This window comes from Armigeres subalbatus, chromosome 2 (genome assembly GCF_024139115.2).
Source record: "Armigeres subalbatus isolate Guangzhou_Male chromosome 2, GZ_Asu_2, whole genome shotgun sequence".
NCBI lineage: Eukaryota > Metazoa > Arthropoda > Insecta > Diptera > Culicidae > Armigeres > Armigeres subalbatus.
The window spans coordinates 163996552-164021250 of record NC_085140.1 but is presented as its reverse complement, the minus strand read 5'-3'; the positions used below and the strand labels follow the sequence as shown (position 1 = coordinate 164021250).

Below are 24699 nucleotides of genomic sequence, written 5' to 3'. Positions count from 1 at the left end.
TTATCATACTAATTCGAATTCAACACATTGAATCGAGAAAGGCATAATCACCACTGGGGGATAAATTTGGGTTTTTTTTATTCTTTCTGTGAATATTACCCGGGTGGAGGTGAATAACAAACAATTAACATAATAACAAATTTTGCTGTGATATCAAATTTTGTTATTCGTATGTTTCATTCATGTTTCATGAATAACATAAAATAGCATGCCAATATCTAATTTTGTTATGCTAGTAAAATTTGTTATTTATAACGAGAGTAGGTCAACAAATAAAGAACACATTTTGCAATCATAACAAAGTGTGTTATTCATTTGAATTTTCAATTTTGATATTTCTTTTTCTGCAAATATTTTGCTATTGGTTTGTTCTTATAATGCAAAATGAATTATGTTTTGGCTATTTGCTAGAACAATGTCAGTTTTTATTTTTATTATTTTAGCAACTATGTCAAACAAACTAACATCAGATTTTGCTATTCAGTTATTTATATATGGTAAAAAGTGTTATTCTTTTGCTATTTTCTTCTACACGAGTATGCTTTTCGAAAGAAGCATTACACTAGACTGGCATGCAATTTTCAATGGCTCTGTCTAAAGCTACCCTTGAGAAAGTTGACCAACTAATAGCCTATTCAAATTACGCCATTTGTCATAATAAATATCATATTAAAGTGGAGAAATAAAATAGAATGCATGAAGATTGACATCAAGTTATTCTTTTCAAGGCTTTAGGTATTGACAACCCCATCTCCACCAGAAATCGAACACTGTTAAGCCTCATCTGCTCGTGTGGTGTGATTATCTTATTAGCAACAAATGTTGCGTAAGTTCATTCCAATGTGAAAAGATAAGAATGAAAACACAGCCCGTGGATAATTGAATCCCAAATTAAATCTCAGCTGTACTGGACGCGAGTGAATCGATTTGCGATAGATAAATCTAGTCGCGTGCAAAGGTTCTATATTCATAAGCATAGTAATTCTTTTTCTAGGCTACTATGAAATGAATCTGGCAAAACAGATAATCTAGTTATAGCCATGAAAGGTGTTTCACGGCCAACTTGTTTATCGGTTCTGGTTCTGTATTCGATTCTGAACCATTCATATGTTCCTCATTGTATTCTCCCGCAATTACAATTGTAATATAACAGATCTTCAGTGCACAGTTGACGCACATGTTAAATGGCGATGTGAGCTAACACAATAGTTTGGGGGCATATTTTTAGAATTCGCCTGAACCAATTGAGAACTGCTGCCTTTGGAGCCCGATGGTTGAGATGGTGGTAGTGGGACAAAGTGTTTTTGATTTATTTAATAATTACGTTGATAACGTGTAAATTTTTTGTGATAACTGGCTTCACAAACATATTGCGCTCTCTTGGGGCTAGAGCGTGTTCACTCTTTTCCTCATATGGGAGACGGGTGGGACTCAAACACTGATGTATAGCCAAAGCTGCCGTAGACATCAGGAATGATGGTGGGCCGAGTCTGATGATGATATGGGACGCTTGTTGGCTGTTGATTCGACTCTCAAGGACTCACAATGGTTTCGCTGTGCCGTCGTCGGTTGGGTGTTTGTTTGCTTAATTATTGCCAACGGGGTAAAGATGGCTCGATCTAGTCTCTGAAAAGCGAACTTGGTTTAGTTTATAGTTTCATCTCATTTGGAGAACCACCGAGGCCAACAGAAGAGCCACGTGTAATTTTCTTGTGTAATTTGGTGACGTAGTACGCACGCTTGCGACACAAATCATAAAATTTGAACAACGCAGAGAATAATAGGCCGCAGCTCAGCTTGAACTTGGCTGCATCGTTGCTATCACATGTTGTTCGGATCGTGAAATTTGTTTGTTTGAGTGATACGCGGCCACCCTTCGTCCTCTGCAGCCCTTGGCTTTGCACTTTGTTTATGTTTCGAACGCAACATTAAGCCGATTCAATTTTACTGATGGAGTGCTTGACAACAATGTCCACGTGAACCGATCGGAGATCGGACCTACGGCAGTTGCATTATTGCCAATGGTCAGACACTACTGGTTTGGAATAAATTTCGCTAAACCGGTTGAAGACATGTGTGAGCCGTACGAGGAAACCACCATGGATAAAGATTTTTTGCGCAAAAGATTGAAATGTTTCAATGTCAGTGCAAATAATAACAATAATGATATGAGTAATTACAACACGAACAAGTGATATTTGATATAACAAGATTACACTTTTTGCTCTTTACAGGTTCAATGCGTTGGCCAGAAGAATTAGATCTGGATTTGAGTAATGAGCTTTCAAACAATGGATATATTAGGTAAGTAATGTATTTTATTATACTAGAATCTACTATTTGAATTTGATCTTCCATATTCCTTATTCAGACTTTTACCATCGATATTTTCATATTCTTTGAGACTAAACATTAAATTACATGGCATTGACTTAATTCAGTTCAAAGTTTTAAAAAATATGCTTATCAAACAAATGTTAATTAAGTTTACTGCCCATAAATGCATAACAATCCCATTTAGATAGGAAATCAAGCAACATGGGACCATTATGAATTTATGGGCAGTTTATGAGCTCAGGCAAAAATAAGTCGATACTTTATGATTTCTAAAATATGATTAATACCAATTACATTAAATTTTTGCTCGCGTGCTAATAGCAACGTATTTTATGTCAAATGTAATTAAGCACGTAAAAAAATGCAATGATGAAAATCGCGAGTCAAATCATGGACGATTCCCTGGGCCATGAGTCTGATTGGATTTGACTTGTGCTTGATTTGAATCGCGCATGAGATATGAGAATTTGAGTTTTCCCAACACTGCACACATAATGTAAGATAATTAACTTTTTCACAGTGAGCAGTTTAGAGAAAAATCAAATTCTCATATCTCATGCATTATTCAAATCAAGCGCGAGTCAAATCTAATCAGACCAGTGGCGTAGCCACAGGGGTGGTTTTGGACATACCCCCCCCCAAAGACAAAATTTTTAAAAGATTTTTTTTTCGAAAAAAAAGTTCAGAAAACCCCCTCCCCCCCAGACCAATTTTCTGGCTACGCCACTGAATCAGACTCATGGTGTTTAATTACATTTGAATATAAAAAAAACGTTCTAGATACTAGATATTGAATGAGCTCATATTGAACTGCAGAATGTAAATAAACAAATTGTTTTTGTATTACTTTGGCATCTGATGCTTCTATGTACGGGGCCCTCCTTGGGGCCATGCGGTAAGACGCGCGGCTACAAAGCAAGATCATGCTGAGGGTGGCTGGGTTCGATTCCCGGTGCCGGTATAGGTAATTTTCGGATTGGAAATTGTCTCGACTTCCCTGGGCATAAAAGCATTATCGTGCTAGCCTCATGATACATATCCAGTTTTCCGCGAGCGGTAATGGCCGCCAGCTTGCATGCGGGTCAGTCTCTGATTTGACGTTTCTGGAGGTCAACTGCACCCACCGCTCCGAGCATTTTGACCAATGTTGCATATAAGAAGGTGCTGATTCGGCGAATTCAAGCCTTCTTATATACCACATTGATCAAAATGCTCGAATGGTGGGTGCAGTTGACCTCCAGAAACGTCAAATCAGAGACTAACCCGCAGGCAAGCTGGCGGCCATTACCGCTCGCGGAAAACTGGATACGAATGCAAAAATGGTAACTTGGCTTAGAAACCTCACAGTTAATCACTGTGGAAGTGCTTAATGAACACTAAGCTGCGAGGCGCTCTGTCCCAGTGTGGGGATGTAATGTCAATAAGAAGAAGAAGCTTCTATGTACGCTCATGTTGAAAAGTATTTATATTTATATTTAAACTATCCAGTTTTCCGCGAGCGGTAATGGCCGCCAGCTTGCCTGCGGGTTAGTCTCTGATTTGACGTTTCTGGAGGTCAACTGCACCCACCATTCGAGCATTTTGATCAATATGGTATATAAGAAGACTGTTTGTACTGTTTCCACCCGCTATTTTCAGCAAAATTTGTTTCACCCACATCTTGCCAAATTGAAAATTTTCCTGACCATCGGCCGCTTCCTATCGTTTGTGATTAGAATTCCTCCGTTTTAGAAAGGTGTATCAATCTACTGTATACCTGGGTGCTGCGGATAGAGCAACTTTTCTGCTCTCAAGCGAGTAGAGGGATATTTTGAAATCAATCCCATAAGCAAAATTATTTTGCAGTTACTTGGCTGTCAAACATTTCCCGCTTTTCGAATTTCTCTTTCCATACTGCATGAGGGCGCACAAATGCGCGAGACTCTACATGACTTTACGATGGCTTACATACATTCCTGCTCCAATCAGCTGTTGAATTTCGTAAAATTTCGTAACGAGTGCTTTTTAATTGCATTCCTACTAATTTTCCACTCGAAATATAATGCGAAAATATTGGTTACAAAGAATACAAAACTCAAACTAAGTTTATTTTTATTATTTTCCGAAATAATAACAATACTTCTCAATATTGGATCTGAAATGAACATAACCACAATCTTCAATGTTTGGCTCCGGCACAATAGAAAAGTTTGGCTTCAGTTTGACAACCAAATTGATTCTATTCGCACTACCCAGCTGTATACCACCGAACTCGATGCACTTTGACTACTGTTCATCGTTCGATGTCACTAGGCTTCGCGGGTTTCATAGATGGTCAGTGGGTGTGATTCCTCCAAGCGGTTATTTTCTGAAAATGCCACTTATCTTCAGATCCGGCATCAATTGCTGAAAATTTAGAGCTGACTCATATACAAATCGCGTTGTAAGGCACATAGATGATTTTCTAGGTTCCGCAGTTCGAAAAACGAAGAATCACAGAGAAACAGACGTCTCACTTAGAACAAAATGCAATCAAAATCATCGTCACGAAAACAGTACCGCCCAATTCTAAATGTACTGTAGGTGGACAAGCGGCAACCAGGTGGCGGTAGTGAGCAAACGTCAAACACAAGTAAATCCGATGGAAGCGCCATCGGTGGCCGATCGACCACCTACACAAAATTGAATCCACCGTTTAAAAGATGAACGATGGAACATGTGTAGAGTGAGACGTCTGTTTCTCTGTGGAAGAATATTTTCCTAATGATAGAATTCTTCTAGATGTGTTCTTACGAAAAAGGGACCACAGCCATGCTTGGTAATCTAAATTTTCCGAGTACGATGTTCATCGGTTTTCTGTGAATGTAGTATATGATGCCATCCAGCACCTTTGCTGAAAGTTAAAGCTGATAACCGGTTTCCGTACAGCGGAACGCGGAGAACGAGGTTACCGAAGTAGATAAATATGGTCAACTTCTGTTCAAATAAGGTAAACAAAGGTGTTAAATTTGCGTTCAAGTGAAACGACTTGCTCAATTAATTTGCCTAAACTAGACTGATAATAAGACAGTTCAAAAAAATTGAGCAGGTATAACTTGAAACGAACGATTAAACAATTTAATTGAAAGAAACTTGACCACGATCATCTTTTGTCAAGCTAATTCAATTCAGCTGAAAGCATCAACTCATTTGCCTAATCTAAATCGACACGAAACGTTCGAAGAAAGACCAATATGGATGTATGTAAGTTCTTTTTGATCAGAAGTCTAGCAAGGGCTCGCTAGGAGTTACAGATTTTAATCTAGTGGATTTTCTGCTATGAGTTCTCCAATAAGTAGAGTGTACTATCGAAGAATCAATGAGAGTAAGAGTAAGAATAAAAAGGATTCCTCGGGTGTCCAGGTAATTGACTTGAATGAAACTGAAGAATAACGAAGAATATACGCTACATCTCCATAAGTTTGTTCGTGCGGCTTCCCAATAGGTGTAATTTGACTGCAGAAAATCTAAAAGGTAGAATTATTATTACGTTTATATTAATTCAAATACCAATGCATTATGTGCATTTCGAACATCTTGACAGATTGCAAAACATACTTCAGTTCAAAGGTGACTATGATGCTGAGAGAAAAAAAAGTTCACAGCATCTGTCATGTTTGAATCACCCCTTTCCAGATTTATGGCTAGCGTAAAAAGCTGGATAATAGCCCTGTTTGTCTGTCCGGTGACTAGCCAACCAGACGCAGCACGCGAGGGAATTCTCAAAAAATAAAATATATTTGACACTTCGATTCTTTTTTACTATCAGATGCAGAAAACAAAACCAGTGACAACCTTAGACAACCAGACACAGCATTTGATGAAAAAAATCACAGACAACAGACGTTAAAAATTTTGATTTTTAAACTTTGAAAAAAAAAAAAACACTTGCCACGGGCGCTACTGCGTCCACAAAAAAACTAGTTTTAAATAGTAATACAAATGTTGCGCTTTTTTTTTTCATTGTAAACAGTGACTCATTGCTGAATTTCCCAGTCTTCAAACAAGAATTACCTTCCCCTCCCCAAAAAATCGGTCATGAAGTGATCAAAAGCACCAAAAGCATTCAAGCTCCAAGCTCGCAGCAACAGCAGCAGCAGCAGCAACAACAACAACAATCCCTGCCACAGCAACAACAACAGCATTCACAACATCCCCCTCATCAGCAGAATCATCATCAACACCCTCTACAAGCCCCCGAACAGTTACAATCACAACAATTACAACAGCAGCAGCAGCAACAGCAGCAACAACAACAACAACAGCAGCAGCAGCATCATAATCAAGGTGGTGATCCACAGCAAACCTTGAGCAATAATAACAACAACAATAACAATGGTGGACAATCAACAACGGTTGGTAACGAACAGGCACTCGTGTCGGGGATGACCGGTAATGGGTCGGGGAATATAGGAAATATGAGTGGCTTGCAGAACTTCATGCATAGTAGCCGTTATGATAGTACAGGTGAGTATTGCCTATTATTTCGAGCGGCCAACTTTGCGATTTGGGCGTACATTATTGTGTACATGCCATGGGTCGTGGTGGGAATTTGCTCTCCATTGTACACAAAGTATGCCAAAATCGCAAAGTAGGCCTGATTTATTGATCACCCAATTTATTTACCCTAATTTTGTTCACTTAAGATCCAACGAAAATTAAACATCATTGGAACACATTCCTTACTACTGAATCACAAAGTATATTTCTTCTGTGTTCTCGTGTTGGGTTGATGATTTTTTTTATATATTATTTAATTGATCAAATCAATTTTATCCATTGTAAAAAATATGCAAGATTTTTCCAGGGTTTTAGTTTCTGGAATTTGTTGAAATGCTACAAAACTTCATCGGAAAATGATTCGGATCTCCCTCGTATTGTGATCATAAAGATACATTTCCTTCCCACAGCCAGTTATGAACCGGACAAATAATAAAAGCTCAGCACGTGCATAGATGTTTCCCAAATAGTTACATTTAAAGTTGCATTATTGGTTTCTTGGAGTCGACTTTCAATACCTAATGGCAGTCTATGTTGACAACGGATGGCATTGTTGTCATCTCCAAGCAACACTTTTGAATAAAGAAGTAATGACATAATTCTAGTAGGGTTTGTTTCAAAATAGACTAATTATGCATTAAGACGACTCAATCATCTAAGAGCTTCCTTCATTTTGATGCGGTTGAGAACGGATGTTTGTCAATACGTTAAGTTAGTTGTATCATATAAGTAACAGTAATGTCTGTTAATAATGTTTCAGTATTTTAAACAAAGTTCACGATCTTAGGGTCTCAAATGTTCTTAACGTTACTCTGTCTCTTGTCTAACGTCCTTTGATAGAAGTATATTCATTTTCTGGTTTTCGAAAAAAAAAACATTTTGGTCTCTTGTCTTTAGATTTCAATTAATTTAAGGTCACTCCTGACGGAATCCAATTTTCAAAGTACTCGCGTTTTCAAGAGTACACCATTCGATACGGAAACAACTTTGCTTTTCAGCTTTGCTGCGTCGCAGCATGCGGGCAAAAAAACAGTTGTGCGTTGCTTCCGTATCGAATGGTGTGCCCTTGAAAACACGAGTACTTTGAAAATTGGATACTGTCAGGAGTGACCTTAACTGTCTATCATTTAGTTAGCTATTAGGTGAAGATTAACCAATTTTATTTGACAAGATACACTAAGGGCCAATTTCTTCACCTTCGATCAACTCTTAAGCGGTGCTTACCCATGCGCTTAAATCTGGTTTAAGGTCTAAGCAGAGGTGAAGAAATCGACCCTAAGTCACGTCCTAATTTTGGTCTACATAGACATAGTCTAAATATCTTTGCGTGACGTAAAGAATGTAGAAACAGGTTTTTAATAAGTTGATCCATACAGTTAAAGAAGGAGTGCAATAAAAAGAATATGTACTGATAAACCGAAACATTCACCACATCTAATGTTAAAATAAAAAAAAAATCCTCAGAAAATTCATCGCAACTGCTTCGGGAAATTCTTTGGAAGCTCATCGGAAAGCTCTCCGGAATTTCCTCGGCAAGTTTTCGAAATTTCTACGGGAATTTTTTTTTCAAAATTGTCTTTGAAATTTCTTCGGGAAGTTCTTTGACATTTCCTCGGGAAATTTTTTTATAACTTTGTCCGGCAATTTATTTTTATATTCTTTTGAATTTACTCCAGAAATTCTTTAAAATTCTTCGGAATTTTTTTGGGAAATACTTCAGAATTTAGTCAGGAAGTTCTTGAAGGGTCAAATTCGTCAAATTCAAATTCGAAAAGAAATCGATTTTATTGGAACAAAATAACAGGGGAATCACTAGTTTCCAATCAATGAATTACACCGTAACGATGCTAATGCTAATCCTCATATCAAACCTCTATTTAACACTAGTGTGCTTGAGAAATGTAAGAAGGAATTAAGAAATGGAATTCGTTCCATAGAAAATCTTTCGTAATCAACGATGAAAAGTATTCCAAAGATTCTCCCGAAAGATTGCTCATTAAATTCAGATGGATTGTCTACGACTCATGAGTTTCAAAAACAGTCTTTTGAATATTGCTCTGACCAAAATTCTGAAAATTCTGCACCTTAAGAAAAGTTTTTTTTTTCAAAATATATTTTAGAAGGGATTCGTGGCAGTAGATTGAATTCAAGGTTTTGTTTCCAAATAGCAATTAACAATTGTTAAACTTTGGTTAAAACAGACCTCGTCTTCTTAATTAATTATTTTAATTTATTAATAAAAACCGCTGCCAAGCCTTAATAATTCTAGATTTTAAAATCCGGATTAAATCCTGTTATTTTAAAAAGATATTGTTTGTAAGAATTGTTCAATTGAAAAGCGATTTCATAGATATTAATTGGGGAGGAAACAATGATTTTTTTTTTCATTTTGAGCCAAACCCAAAAGTTACCCGTAGAATAGGAGAATGAGGGCGAAATTGCCTGGTCGGTGGCACGACGGCGTGTTTTTGTAGCCAACATCTCAAATATTGGTAAAATTCAGGATATTATACCTTGCAACAACTGACAACTTTCGTGATTATTTTCCAAGGCTCTCATAGACCTGTAAAATTTATCCGCAGTACAAATAGCACGTGTTATCAAAGCATTCATCGTCAGAATCGACCGATCAAATCGATCAAATAGCTTTTTTTTTCTGAAGGTATGTTTTGCTTAAGCGACTATCTGGCGCTTATTTTTCGTTGCGAACAAAAATAAGCGAAGGTGTAGTTTTTTTTATGAGCGGTTCAATAGGTACTATGTTATGTTTACAAACATCAGAATTCATCATGATGCAGAGATGTCAGTGGGATACGTTCGCGCAATATTGGCTGCAACATGAATCTATTGTGGGATGCCACTGGAATTTAATCCTAACGCTGGATAGATACCTTTACATGGGTGCGCGACGAAAGGCATAAGTACGTTAGGCATAATGGCATAATGGACATAAGGCATAGTTACCTATTCTTTATTTCATACGAGGTTCTTTGGGATTGTACAATTTGCCTAATTGAAAATTCACTCAAAAGCATCATTTGCTTGTAAATATCATTTCCCCGGTTACTACAAAGCCATAAATACTAACATTAACAATTTTTTTAGCAGAGATCTGGAGAAAGTAGTATTGTCTAGCGTGCTGAGGTGGAAACATTGCAACAAATGCAAAACTAGCCTAGATATTAGCAAAAGAGAATGCAATAAAAAAAAAGTTTCTCGACGTTTTAAAAAATCATGCAAGTTTTTTTAAAAAACATTTCTTTTCTAAAATAATATTTTCTCGTAAGTAACATCTCCGAAAATAACATTGTTCGAAATGGCCAGTTATTAAAGAACAGGGCTTGGCTGAATGAAGCAATAAAGATGAGAAAAAATGCTTCTGAATCAAATATACTCACAAAGAAGGTAGCTTCATGAAAAAACAATTTCAAAGGCGCCTAGTTTTTTTTTTTTTTTTTAACTACGTTTATTTGCTAATCATCTAATACATGCATTCATCTCTTAGACTAGGTGTTCTGTGTTTTCTCAACACTATCATCCTTATTTGTTATGTTACGTTTTTAGTTATTATTAATACATTTCAATTGCCTCTGGCAGTTAGGATTTTTCCTCTGGTTGAATTGAGCCATGTAGGAATTACAATGTTTTCAACTTAAACTAAACTTAACCTATTTTATACTAAGGGTACAAGGAGTTAATCGTTGCAATACAGGATTGCAACGATTTTTATCTAAAATTGGAAACTATTTTGCTGGACATTTGTTGCAATGTCTCAATATTAGAAATTCTATGAAGTTCATTACAGGTACTATACCACGGAGGCAACTTCAGAATCATTTTCAAAATTTTATTTTGAATCCTCTGGAGTGCCTTCTTTCTGGTATTGCAGCAACTAGCCCATATTGGCACAGCATACAACATGGCAGGTCTAAAAATTTGTTTAGTTTGTTTTTAAGACAAAGTTTTGATTTTCTGTTTATAAGTGGATATAGGCACTTAATATATTTGTTACATTTGGCTTGAAAGCCTTCAATGTGATTTTAAAAGTTAATTTTGATCTAGCAGAAGTCCTAAATATTTAGCTTCGCTAGACCAATTAATTGCAACCCCATTCATAGTGACAATATGTCTGCTAGAAGGTTTCAAATAAGAAGCTCTCGGCTTATGTGGGAAAATTATAAGCTGAGTTTTGGAAGCATTCGGAAATTTTCCATTTTGCAAGTAAGTGGAGAAAATATCCAAACTTTTTTCCATACTACTACTAATGACGCGAAGGCTTCGCCCTTTGGCTGAAATCGCCGTGGCATCTGCAAACAAAGATTTTGACACCCTGGTGGTAAATCAGGTAAGTCAGAAGTAAAAATGTTATACAATATGGGCCCCAGTATGCTGCCTTGGGGACACCAGACCTTACAGGTAATCTATCAGATTTAGTATTCTGATAGTTTACCTGCAGCGAGCGATCTGATAAATAATTTTGGATCAGTTTAATGATGTACAGAGGAAAATTAAAATTCATCAATTTTACAATCAAACCTTCATGCCAAACACTGTCAAATGCTTTCTCTATATCAAGAAGAGCAACTCCAGTCGAATATCCTTCAGATTTGTTGAGCCGAATTAAGTTCGTAACTCTTAATAACTGATGAGTGGTTGAATGCCCATGGCGAAAACCAAATTGCTCATCAGCAAAAATAGAATTTTCATTAATATGAACCATCATTCTATTTAAAATAATCTTTTCAAACAGTTTGCTTATTGAAGAAAGCAAACTGATTGGGCGATAACTAGAAGCCTCAGCTGGATTTTTGTCCGGCTTCAAAATTGGAACAACTTTGGCGATTTTCCATTTATCTGGGAAGTATGCCAATTGAAAACATTTGTTAAATAAATTAACCAAAAAGGATAAAGAGCTCTCAGGAAGTTTTTTGATAAGTATGTAGAAAATACCATCATCACCCGGGGCTTTCATATTTTTAAATTTTCTAGTAATAGATCTCACTTCATCCAAATTAGTTCCCAACGAAGGGTCCAACACATTCTCTTGATTGAGAATGTCTTCGAAGCTCCGTGTAACCTGATCCTCAATTGGACTAGTGAGACCTAGACTAAAATTATGGGCACTCTCGAACTGCTGAGCAAGTTTTTGAGCCTTTTCGCCATTTGTTAATAAAATTTTATTTCCCTCTTTAAGCGCTGGAATTGGCTTTTGAGTTTTTTTTTAAGAATTTTCGTTAATTTCCAAAAGGGTTTCGAACTGGGATCCAACTTCGAGACATTATTCTCAAAGTTGGTATTTCTCAGAATAGCGAAACGTTTTTTAATTTCATTTTGCAAATCTCGCCAAATAACTTTCAACGCGGGATCGCGAGTTCTTTGGTATTGCCTTCTTCTCACATTAAGACGGATCAGTAGCTGAAGATCGTCGTCAATAATAATGGAGTTGAATTTAACTTCACATTTCGGAATTGCAATGCCTCTGGCTTCGACAATTAAATTTGTCAAAGATACGAGAGCATTATCAATATCACTTTTGGTATCGAGAGGAATATCAACATCAAAATTCCTATCGATATACGTTTTATATAAATCCCAATCAGCTCTATGATAATTAAAAGTAGAGCTGATTGGATTATAAATGGCTTCTTGTGAGATTTCAAATGTCACAGGAAGGTGATCAGAGTCAAAGTCAGCATGAGTTACCAATTGGCCACACAGCTGACTTGAATCCGTTAAAACTAAATCAATTGTAGAAGGATTTCGACTGGAAGAAAAACAAGTTGGTCCATTGGGATATTGAATAGTATAATATCCCGCAGAACAATCTTCAAATAAAATTTTACCATTGGAATTGCTTTGAGCATTATTCCATGAACGGTGTTTGGCATTGAAGTCACCAATTACGAAGAATTTTGATTTGTTGCGAGTCAGAATTTGAAGATCAGCTTTCAACAAATTCTTTTGCTGCCCATTGCATTGAAAAGGCAAGTAGGCTGCAATGAAGGAAAATTGTCCAAAATTTGTTTCAACAGAAACTCCCAAGGTTTCAAAAACTTTGGTTTCAAATGAAGAACCACCACAGGCGCTGTCAAGACGATCATTTCTGTAGATAAAATAGTTTGGATCTCTTTTAATGGAGAGTCCTGGTTTTAAATACGTTTCAGTTATAATGGCAATATGCACATTGTGAACTGTAAGGAAGTTGAATAATTCATCTTCCTTACCCTTTAGAGAGCGGGCATTCCAATTTAGAACTTTCACACAATTATTTGGATCCATTGAAACGGAGTCCGATAACAATTTTTTGTGTGTACTTTATACCAACCTGAACAGCTTCAGGAATTGTATTTGCTTTGAACATTGCATCAATCATATGATGCAATTGTTCAGTTAAAAAATCAAAATCGGAAGCAGTCATGCTACCTGAATCGGCAACATGACCGTTATTTTCCGTTGGGACATGGGTATAAACCTCATTTTGAGAAGAGAAATTTTGTCTACCAGCAGCGATGTTTGCATACGTAGGTACATTGGAAAAATTGGAATTTACTGAAGTGCTTGCTACCCGTTGACGAGCGGCAAAATTTGTTTGTGAATTGCGGTGGGTATGAATTGCTCGACCGGTAACCGGTTTCGAAATTTGAGCGTTTGAAAAATTTCTACCCGTCGAATCTGGGATCCGATTGGAATTTCCGTCATCAATTTTGCACGGGAATTCAAAACTTTTTGCGTGAAGGGCATTCCCAGAAATTGGATTTATGATTGCCCCACAGTTTGCGCACTTAAATTTATTGGAATCTTCTCTCACAGGACATGCGTCCTTGGCGTGAGAGGTTCCACCACAAATCATGCATTTAGCATCCATGTAACAATGTTTGGTTCCATGACCCCACTTTTGGCACTTACGGCACTGGGTAGGGTTTTGGAAATTTCCCCAGGCCTGCGGAAATGTTCCCATGTAACACGGACATGAGACATAATACAGGCCTTTTCCAAACTTTTCATATTATTTAGTTCACTTTTGTTAAAATGAACTAAATAAAATTCTTGAGAAATGCCCTCTGGGAAGTACCAGAATGGGATTTCTTTTCATCTTAATTACTTGGACTGGTGAAAATCCAAGTAATTGAGAAATTTCAATTTAATCTCATCCAGTGATTTATCATCCCTGGGAGACCTTTCAAGACGACTTTGAACAATCGCTCAGTTTTGTCGTCGTATGTGAAGAATTTATGGCGCTTCTCAGTTAAATAGTGAAGAAGACGTTTGCGATCGTCAAAGGATCCCGGCAAAACGCGGCAGTCACCCTTCCTAGCAATCTGAAATGAAACCTTGATCCCCTGAAGGTTACTGAAAATCTCATTCCGGAAGCCAGAAAACTCGGCAACAGATACCACAATTGGCGGAATCCTTTGCTTTTCGCATGAATCGAATCACCTGGGCTAGAGGTAGATTCGATTTGCTCAATTCATCATTAATCAAATCGAACTGATTGCTCAGTTCGATTGGAGAAGAATTATTTCCGATATTAGAGTTAGAAGGAATATCTGAATTCGCCAGCTGCCTTCTATTTTTTCCGCGCTTGGGCAGGACGGTCTTGAAACCTTGTTTCTTTGAAGGAAGTGGAGAATTCAGAGACTCTCCCTTCCTCTTGGTTTTACGAATGCTCAGTGCTGAGCGTGGAGACGTGACCTTCTAAGAGGTTTTTCCCAGAACGGTGTCACTGCAGGATCATCTCCGCTTGTCGGACTTTTAATTCAGCAAACGGGTCCAACGTAAAACGAAGGCACGGGTCCTTGCAAAGATCGTACCGGGATCAGTGGGTCCAAATAGCGTTAAGAAGCAACGTTGCCATTAAAATAGCTTCGGGTAGTATTAAAACTTCCTTCCGCAAAGAGAGAAAGAACCGCACAGCACGAAAGCACGATGCGGTCTGAAAGGCGCCTAGTAAAGAATGCTTCCTCACTGCATGTGGCACTGTCGAATGAAACAGAGCCGTCGTGCCACCCACCTGAAAATTACACGCAGGTACCATGAATATTTGTTCCACTTGCATCAGTCACAATACTCCTGTCTAATGAGCACTGAGCAGGTTGAAGTCGCTCGAAGTTGTTCTTTTTTGTCAACAAATGGAAACGAGCAGGATGAAAGGATCTTTGAGCGACTTCAACCTGTTCATTAGACAGGGCAGGACAGGACTAATGAGTTGCACATTGCCGTTAGAATGACTGTGCGAAAGAGAGATATGTAATGCATGCTCTTTTTATCGCTAATATAGTTTTGTATTAAGGTAACATTCACTCGTATCTGAAACACTGTCAATGAACGAAGCAAGCATTCTCTTTTCACGCCACCCATCTGAAAGGAGCCTTTTCCCGACTCGTGGAGATGTAACGTTTAAAATATCCTACTTTCAATGTATGGAACGAATGCTTTGTACATGTTTTTGCTTTTTTATTTGTTCGTGCAGCACGCAGCACGTCATCGAGCTAACATCACTCGAAGCATCGAAATTACAACCTCACTGGTTCAAAACGAAGCATTTGTTCATTTTTGAACGAATATTCCAAGGCGTGCAAAAAAGGAACCACAAAACATATGCCTTATACTGGGTAAGCTATCAATCAATTTTTGACTACGACTAACATGCTACTAATACTTGCTGTTCCAGGAATATATTGGGGAAAATGGTTTTCGGGGAGTTGTTCCATTCGGCGAAATTTTATTCGGGGAATTGGTTTTCGGTAAATTGTTATACAATCTGTCTTTTGTGCATCAATGTCTAACGTCCGTTATGCCTACCGCCCGTTATGCCTATCATCCGTTACGTCTAACGTAATTATGCCTCTCGAATTTTGCTGATGACTTCCAACCCGTATTCTATGACTATGCGAAATACGCTTACAACAATGAGAATATTTCAGATGAGACAAGTAGGCGAGTACGCTGGCGACAACTTCTCAAATTTTGGATTCAAACGAAAATAAACATAGAATTATTATTAAAATGTAAACCTTACTTATACCTAATGATGGTAGGAAGATAAGTGTGTATCGTAATCGTGGGTGACAATGGGTCAAACAGGGCCACGCCCGCCCCGGCCCCCCACAAATCTTATGTACCAAAACCAACCTTTTTTGTACATTTTGGGGCCCCCTTCCGGCTAAATCCGGCCCTGGTCAAAGCCAAGGGGGTGAGAATGGGTCTAGCTTTTACCGACAGCCTGGAGGTCCGATAACGAAATCGTTAAAAAAAATTCCCTTAAATATAATTCAGTTTTCTAACGCTCAGATACATTTAATAGGTTCACCAAGCATTCTCACCCCTGACGATGGTACAAAAAGTACGTGAGTTGCTTCATGTACGATTTTCGAACTATTCTTACTCGTAGGCGAGTGTTTATCAATTGATAAATTCAATATACGATCGCGTGTGAGTGCTGAGCCCATCATCGATTTTTTGGAATCTGTTTTCCCATCCCTAGCAAGGAGGATGTTTTTCTGATTTTTTTTTTACACGGAATCGGGCTACTCTGGGACCGAGATTTGAACTCAGCTGCTTTCAACATGGTCCCTGCTTTGTAGCCCTCGGTGCTATGCGCTGTCTGACCAAGACACTAAAATGGTGGTCATTCTTCTATTTCATCTACCAATTAGTCCAGTGTTAATTTAAAACTCACGGTTGAAAAATCATGCATTGATTATTATCGCATTTTAGATTTATCAACGAGAATTTTGGTTCAATACTAATTCATTTCGCTTGTCTTGCTAGTATTGATAATCAAATTCGATTTGATTGAATAATGTCAGAAGCGAAAATAGCAAGATAAAATCCGCTTTTTGTCGTGTCTCGTTTCGCTTGGCTAGGAAGACCAATTCATTGCTAATTTTGACAGTTTTTTTCTCCCACATGGCGCCAATTCATGATTCCGAGATTTTTAGGATTTTAGTTCAGTCCGTGGAACTTTATACTTTTCTTAATGATGTTAGGTCTTTAGGGTCTATCAGGATTGCTTTGAATATGTGCGATTGGAAAGTAAATAACAATTATATTCCAATAAGGCATAATAAACGTCGCGTCTCGGTTGGGATGGTTGATATTTTCAAAGGTTTTAACGAAAACGTATAGTGATCCATTATGGAGTCTTTCATAAATTATGTAACGCCGAATGGGGGAGGGGGTCCAGCCGAGCGTTACGATTCATACCAAAAAATTCAACCTTCCATACAAAAAGTGTTATGAGGGGGAGGGTGGGGGTCCAAAATCACCAAATTTAGTGTTACGTAATTTTAGAAAGAACCATAAGAGGATTTTTAAATCTTAATATATGATCAACTTGGTCTTGCTTAAGGCCCAAATACTATTTCACTTGAAGTAGATCCTGCAGGGTTCTAACTAATTCTCCATAATCTTCTTTTCATAATTAGGTCGGAATAAATAGGGTTACTGATGGTATTCTCGGCACAGGTTTTAAAACCAACAATAGGAACATTATTTCGCCAAAAACCTCTCCGTAATCTTGTGTGCTCATTTGACAATTCAAAATTGAAGGTACAAAGGTACAATTGCGGCTTTATATATAGGGGTATGCCAAGCGCAATAGCCTGCTGGGAATACCTGCCGATACCATATTTTCTTCTTTTTTTTTTAATTTTCCAACCCTTTTCATAAATATTTGTTTGGCCCTTGTCAGGTTCTATTGTTGCCAGAGGTTTTTTTTTCAGATTTTATATTTACAAAATTAAACTAAACTAACGAATTAATATATATTTTTAGGAAATCTCGCTCCACAAAACGAAAATATACAAAGATCAGAGCCGTTCCAAGACGATAATAGGTAAATACAAACTTCCGCAACAAAATAATAAAAAATAAATACAAAAAAACTAAATCTTCCATACTACATTACTACACTCTATATTCCAGATTCCAGTACGTACTGGCAGCTGCCACCTCGATTGCCACCAAGAACAATGAAGAATCTCTCACCTATCTTAACCAGGGGCAAAGCTATGAAATAAAGTTGAAAAAGCTAGGTGATTTGTCACCCTTCCGGGGGAAGATATTGAAAAGTGTCGTCAAGATATGCTTCCACGAGCGTCGCCTGCAGTACATGGAGCGTGAGCAAATGCAACTGTGGCAGGCATCGCGTCCCGGGGAAAGAATTTTGGATGTGAGATTTGGTTACAGATTGTTTCTGGTGGTGGCATTGACCTTGACCGCGTTTTCGTTTTTGGCTTTCTTCCAGGTTGATATTCCTCTTTCGTATGGATTGATTCAGGTGCAACCGAATACGAGCAGTCTTCTAAATACGATTGAAATTTACTGGGATGCAATGAAGGAAGTCGGTGTGTACGTGAAGGTGAACTGTATTTCGACCGAGTTCACACCAAAAAAGCATGGCGGTGAAAAAGGAGTTCCATTTCGCATACAGGTGGAAACCTTTGTGGATAATTCGCTGAATGACGGAGGAAACTGCTCGAATGGGCTGGATAGCACCATAAGACCACTGCACGCGGCTGCATGTCAAATCAAGGTTAATTGAAATTCCATTATGGGCTGCTCTCTGTCTCTAGTTGAAGAGCCCGCTTTTGTACTCGTTGTTTACGCCAAGCTGTGGTTCTTATTCTAAGGTTTTCAAACTGAAAGGAGCTGATCGAAAGCACAAGCAGGATCGGGAAAAGATCCTGAAACGACCAGTCGCTGAGCAGGATAAATACCAGCGAAGTTGTGAATGTACGATTTTGAACGATATTACAACGGAATCGATGATAACTCCGCTAGTTGGAGGATTCAGTCCGGAACAGTAAGTATTGTTGTGTATTCTTTACAAAAATAAATTATTTTGGAAATTATACTAAAACTACATAAAACATTTCAGTCGATTATATTGGAGCTTTATCTTATAGCACATTATCACTTGATGAAGTGTATTTTAACATTCACTCAAAAATAGATGTATGAACATTGACATCAAAATATTCTTCATTAAGTTGATTAAGTTAGACAGTTTTGTTGATAATTCCAATAACATGTTATAATTCCTCGAGCAGGTGCGTGTAAGGCATAATGGGCTTTAGGCATAATTCTGCTTTTTCTCTATGTCATTGGCTACTTTGTGTGCCTAACGTCCATCAAACCCTGGCGCCGGCGTATACCCTCTCGAGTTGAACGCTTTTACCATATTTTTGGTTTTTCCTTTATTTTTTATCACATATTTTATCCTTTCTTCCAGCATCAAACGCAACATATCACCACTCCTGGGAGCGCCAAGTTCGCCTGTTCATATTAACAAGTTTGAAAACATCATGTCCTCGTTGTGCAATGGCCCAGTGAATACGGCAAGCAAGCAAGCGGTCATGGCCGCCGCAGTAGCAGCCGCCGTTAGCAGCAACCCGATTGCAATCGGCAACGTATCCTCCACCAACGGACTGTGCAAGCTGATGGATCAAAACGTGCTTTCACCGCCACAGGCCAGTAACGATTTGGATGATTATGTGCCAAATATATCAAAGGATTCAAATCCGGCAGCGTTAGCTCAATGGTTGAGCTATCATCGGTTAGGCGCATATGCGAAAACCTTTTCGCAGTTCTCGGGATCAGATTTATTGAGGTGAGGCTCATCGTTATTGTTTTGCTGCACAATTGTTTGCTTGAAAATGTTTTGCAGTACCTAATTGTAAAACCAATTGGTGTGTCTTTTCTTCTCTCATTCTATTTTTTTTGTCAACGATAGCTTGTTTTCCAGACAACATTTTGGTTGATTTTGGTTTCCTGTTCATAAGTGGATAATTTAGAGTGGGGCGCAGTTGTATGGAGTTGTATGGAGATTAGCATCTCGCAATTTACATGGAGATTAGTATGAGAAAACTTACTTTTTTACATTTTTGCTCTTAGCGGTTTCAATTTATCATCAATAACGTGACTCAATACGTTAGCATATAGTCTGGAAGATGCCGAAAAACTTTGCTGAAGAAGGTACGTAGCTGGAAGGTCTACGTTTACGTAGCTGGAAAGTCTACGTTTCGAAAATTGATTGTTCAAACCATATGCAAGAAATCAATGTTTCTGCCAGCACTACCGGACAACCTATGGTTATCGAAGGGCAAAACCCATCTTCCTTCTTGTCGGATTTTTTTTCTTCTTGAAATGATTCCGAATAGCTCCCATTAGCTCTAAAGTCCTATAAGATCAATTATTTTGAAATATCACTCAGTTAAATTATTGGTCTACGTAGTTCGGCAGTGCTGGCAGAATAAACGATTTTTTGCAAATGGTTTGAACACTCAATCTTCGAAGCGTTATAACCTTATTCGAAGATGTTCCATCAACGTGCCTTCTTCAGCAAAGTTTTTGGCATCCTTTGGGTTGTACTTTAACGCAATGTGCCACTTGGTTTGCGATGAACTGATACCTCTAGTAATAGAAATGCAAAAATATACTAAATTTTGGTCTAGCATATATCCTGAATATTTCAAGAGATCAGTCTTATATACATTGAGTTAGTTTACACCGACAGACTACTGATGATTAGCTTTTCCATGTTTATGTAGGGTAAGGTGGGACAAGATGAGTCACGGGGTAAGATGGGTCAGTGCCGTTTTTGAGCAGCGAATACTTTTTAACGCAGAGAATTATGCATCTGTAAGAAGAATAATTTGGTTCTACTTTATTGTCATTCTATTGGAGGATAAAATTTCATTTTGGTCAAATATGCCAAGGTAAAATATTTTTTAGATATGTTTCTTATGCGAAACATACTTCCTATAAAACGTGTGATCTCGTCAAGCAATGTGAAATCAAGTAATACTACAGTGAAAGTTTCATATGAAATGTAGGTGATGTTGTACTAACTGATTTTAAATTTTAAATAATGATCGAAAGTTAGACATTCTATCATGAACTTAAAATGGGGGCAAGATGGGTCAGCACATGCTGCACCGCAAACTTCGTATTCAAATAGTAGTTGTGCAACTAGTTGCAAAAAGATGATTTTTTCAGCACGAGTTGTGTGAATACTACGAGTGCAGAAAAAATCGAGTTTTGCAACGAGTTGCACACACTATTTTTTGCAATGACGAAAAATAAGCTTTGTTATGATAAATCTGTACCAAAATAGTTAAGACCGTTTTATTCCACATGATTAATTCTTGCCAATAAATAATGTTGCTGCAAAGAACAATCAGATTCTATATTATCGTGCCACATCGCATTGCTCTACAAGCCTTGAAGCGATAGATGAACTCGTCTTTGGAAAATTCTGATGTTATGTCCATCAAACTATTTCATTTATTACGCGACGCAGAGAATACACCATCTGAACACTATCCCAAGCTAATTCAGCAAAATGTAGTCATGTTACTACTGTTCCGATGTTGGTTTTTCATTATAGCACTCAAATGAGTGCTATAATGAATATTATGCAACCCATTTGAGTTGCATAATGTTCATTAAAGCACCCATTTTGTTGGCATAGATAAGTAGGCCGTTTTATCACTCAAAGACGAACTGTAAACCAGGTACAGTAATATCCCGATTTTATCACCGCCCTGGTGAATTTTGGGGTGATAAAACAGGGTATGTGACAAAATTGGAAAAAAAATATTTTCATTTTTTTTAATTCATTCCACGAATATGAATAATTTTATGCCTTGGGAAGGTCAAATGCGTGAACGGCACCCATTATTTCTTGTCGAAATTGCTTACAGAATATTTCCCAGGTACTCAGAAGTCGTTCGTAATAAACTACAGGCGGTGAAAATTATTTCATGAAAATCATTGTTGTTGGTTTGTTTTTTGGTATTATTTACGAAAATAAAAAGAATGACAATTTTTTTGGGGTGACAAAATCGGGTCGAAAACGACAAAATCGGGACGTGATAAAATCGGGTCAAAAAGGTGATAAAATCGGGGGTAGACAAAATCGGGGAGTGACAAAATCGGGTCAACATATTATCATCAGGAATTGCAAAATAGTAGTTTGTGTGTGTTTGTAGTTGCAAAAAGATGATTTTTTCAGCACGAGTTGTACGTTGTACGAGGATAAATACTACGAGTGCTGAAAAAATCGAGTTTTGCAACGAGTTTCACACGCTATTTTTGCAATGACGAAAAATGAACTTTAATACGATAAATCTGTACCAAAATGGTACAATTTTATTCACTTCACATGATCAATCTTGCCAAAATATCATGCTGCTGCTGGAAACAAACATATTCCATGTTATCGTGCCACATTGTATGCTCGATAGACCATAAAGCGATAGGTAAACCTGCCTTTGCAGAATTTGATGTCATGCCCATTAAATTATTTCATTTAGGTATTATGTGACACGAAGAATACACTGTTTGAACACCCACCCAAGCCAATTGAGCTAAATGTGGCCATGTAACTATTGTTTTAATGCTGGTTTTCAATTATATCACCCAAATGAGTGCTATAATGGATTTTTTGCAATTCCTGATCATAATACCTGGTTTACAGTTGACATTTGAGTGATGAAACGGCCTACTTTTCCATACCAATGAAATGGGTGCTTTAATGAACATTATGCAACTCAAATGGGTTGCATAAAAACCATTATAGCACTCATTTGGGTGCTTTAATGAAAAACCATCATTAGAACAGTAGTTCCATGACCACATTTAGCTCAATTAGCTTGGGTGAGTGTTCAAATAGTGTATTCTCTGTGTCACATAATAAATAAAATAATTTGATAGGCATGACATCAAATTCTTCAAAGGCAGGTTTTTCTATCGCTTCATGGTCTGTCGAGCATACAATGTGACACGATAACATGGAATATGTTTGTTTCCTGCAGCAGCATGATATTTTCGCAAGATTGATCATGTAAATTGTACCATTTTGGTACGGATTTATCATATTAAAGCCTATTTTTCGTCATTGCAAAAAATAGCGTGTGCAACTCGTTGCAAAACTCGATTTTTTCAGCACTCGTAGTATTTATCGTAGTATTTAACGTACAACTCGTGCTGAAAAAATCATCTTTTTGCAACTAGTTGCACAAACTACTATTATGCAACCCATTTGAGTTGCATAATGTTCATTAAAGCACCGATTTCATTGGTATGGAAAAGTAGGCCGTTTCATCACTCAAATGTCAACTGTAAACCAGGTATTATGATCAGGAATTGCAAAAAAATATTTTTCAGCGCTGATATAATCATTTTAATGGTATCTTTGGGCATAATGATGTTAATTTGTTCATTGAAAATATATAATTTTTGTCTTTTCCACTGACGGCTTGTTTTCTTAAGAAATTTCAAACGTTTTCAAAATGTAATAGCAATTTTTTCATCAAAAGCTAAAACATCCTTTTTTTTCAATAAAATCACAGGAAATAAATCTATCTATCTATGTGTAATTTGTTATTGTGAACAAAAACAATAATTGTAGAATTCAAGGGTGACTTTGACCCATCTTACATTTTCCAATCGACAGGAAAATAGACTCTTACTTTAATGACTCAAAATGAACTAAAAAGTGGAATTTTCGTTATTTCATACCCTTAGCTTATATAATTTGAGCTTATTTTTTAGAATTTTGCTCAATTTCCGGAATGGCAGTGAACAGTCTGGGAGAGCGTGAATCTTTTTGGAGAAATCACTAGTTCTGAGGTCCACCATTCTGGCCTGGATGATTTTTGTCAAGCGATTGCAACGCGTCTTAAGCGCAAGCAGCCCGTTGGTACTACTACGTTGGTACTGCCTGCGAGTGACGTTTCGTAAACGAATCAAATCAATGGTTAGGGTATTGCTTACATGACGAGGTGTTGGTACATGCTGCTCCCGGGCCACGATGTCCTCCGAAGTTTCGAGGTGCGCATCGTCGTTGTAATTTCGCAGGGACTGTTGATGCCAATTTACCGAGGAGCTCACTTCCGCCACTACCGGATGGCGGTCCGAACTGAACTTCTGGTAGACAACTGGCTGCAAAATGTGATCGTACATATTTGTGATGAACAGGTCGATTGTTGCATGTACCCCGAACCGACCCAGCCGAGTTGGAGAATCTCAGGCTTGATGTTTGGCATTCATATCGCCGACAATGATTTACTGACCTTCCTTCCGAGTTAGCTTGATGATGGTCTTCCGCAGGGCGGCCAATGAACCATCGCCGGCTTTGGCTTGAGTTGGGCAGTACGCCGCGATGAGCGTAATTGTGATACTCAGCTGGATGTCTGGCAGTGTGCAACAGTTGATATTGTAGCGAAAAGCGATGGCCCCTCCGGTTTAAGGAGCGTTTCGATGATGAACGTCACGTCTATTTTCCTTCTCTAGCAAATCCTTCAGCTTGTTCTTGAGCGAGCAAGCGCTCCGGGGTGTAGATGGAACAGATACATTCGGGAGGACAGTTTCGTTCTACGGCTGAGAATATGGAGAAAGAAGCGTGACGCAGCTGCTGCTGTCAGCCGCTTGTGCGGCTGTAGAGTTGATTCAAAAGTATAAGATTGCTTATGGCGTTCCTGTTCGCGTAACTAACATCTAGGTTACTTCGACATGGCAGCCAAAGTACCGGTACTACAAGTGTCAAACCGATGCTGGTGATGAAACCAAACATGTACTACAAAATGATGCATACATTATGGTCAATTGATGCTTGTTGAAGTATAATTTGGCAAAATAATGTTAGTGGTGTGAGAATTGAAATTGTTCGAAGGGGAGCCGCAATGGCCGGATAGTTTACCTCGTTGGGTGCAGGAATCGGGTTTTCTTCGACAGGGCCATGGTGAAAGCCTTCTTCCAGATTTCCAAAAAATCCACCCGCTTTGAACAGCCCTTTGTGGTTGCTTGATGTTTGTCGCCGCAGTTGGCGCAATTGGG

At 38.0% G+C, this 24699-nt stretch overlaps 1 protein-coding gene across 4 annotated transcripts in view; it reads left to right on the top strand.

Annotated features, from left to right (window-relative positions):
* LOC134211109 (alpha-globin transcription factor CP2) overlaps nt 1-24699 on the top strand; it is a 139384-nt gene that overhangs the window by 105114 nt on the left and 9571 nt on the right. For 3 of the 4 annotated variants that reach the window (XM_062687728.1, XM_062687730.1, XM_062687729.1), the window contains exons 4-10: nt 2235-2304; nt 6329-6822; nt 17632-17692; nt 17782-18028; nt 18104-18391; nt 18489-18661; nt 19091-19468. In XM_062687728.1, coding sequence (XP_062543712.1) covers nt 2235-2304; nt 6329-6822; nt 17632-17692; nt 17782-18028; nt 18104-18391; nt 18489-18661; nt 19091-19468 — 1711 coding nt within the window. Of the gene's footprint in view, nt 1-1558; nt 2173-2234; nt 2305-6328; nt 6823-17631; nt 17693-17781; nt 18029-18103; nt 18392-18488; nt 18662-19090; nt 19469-24699 lie in introns of those variants that run through there. The other variant, XM_062687731.1, reaches the window with a different exon arrangement.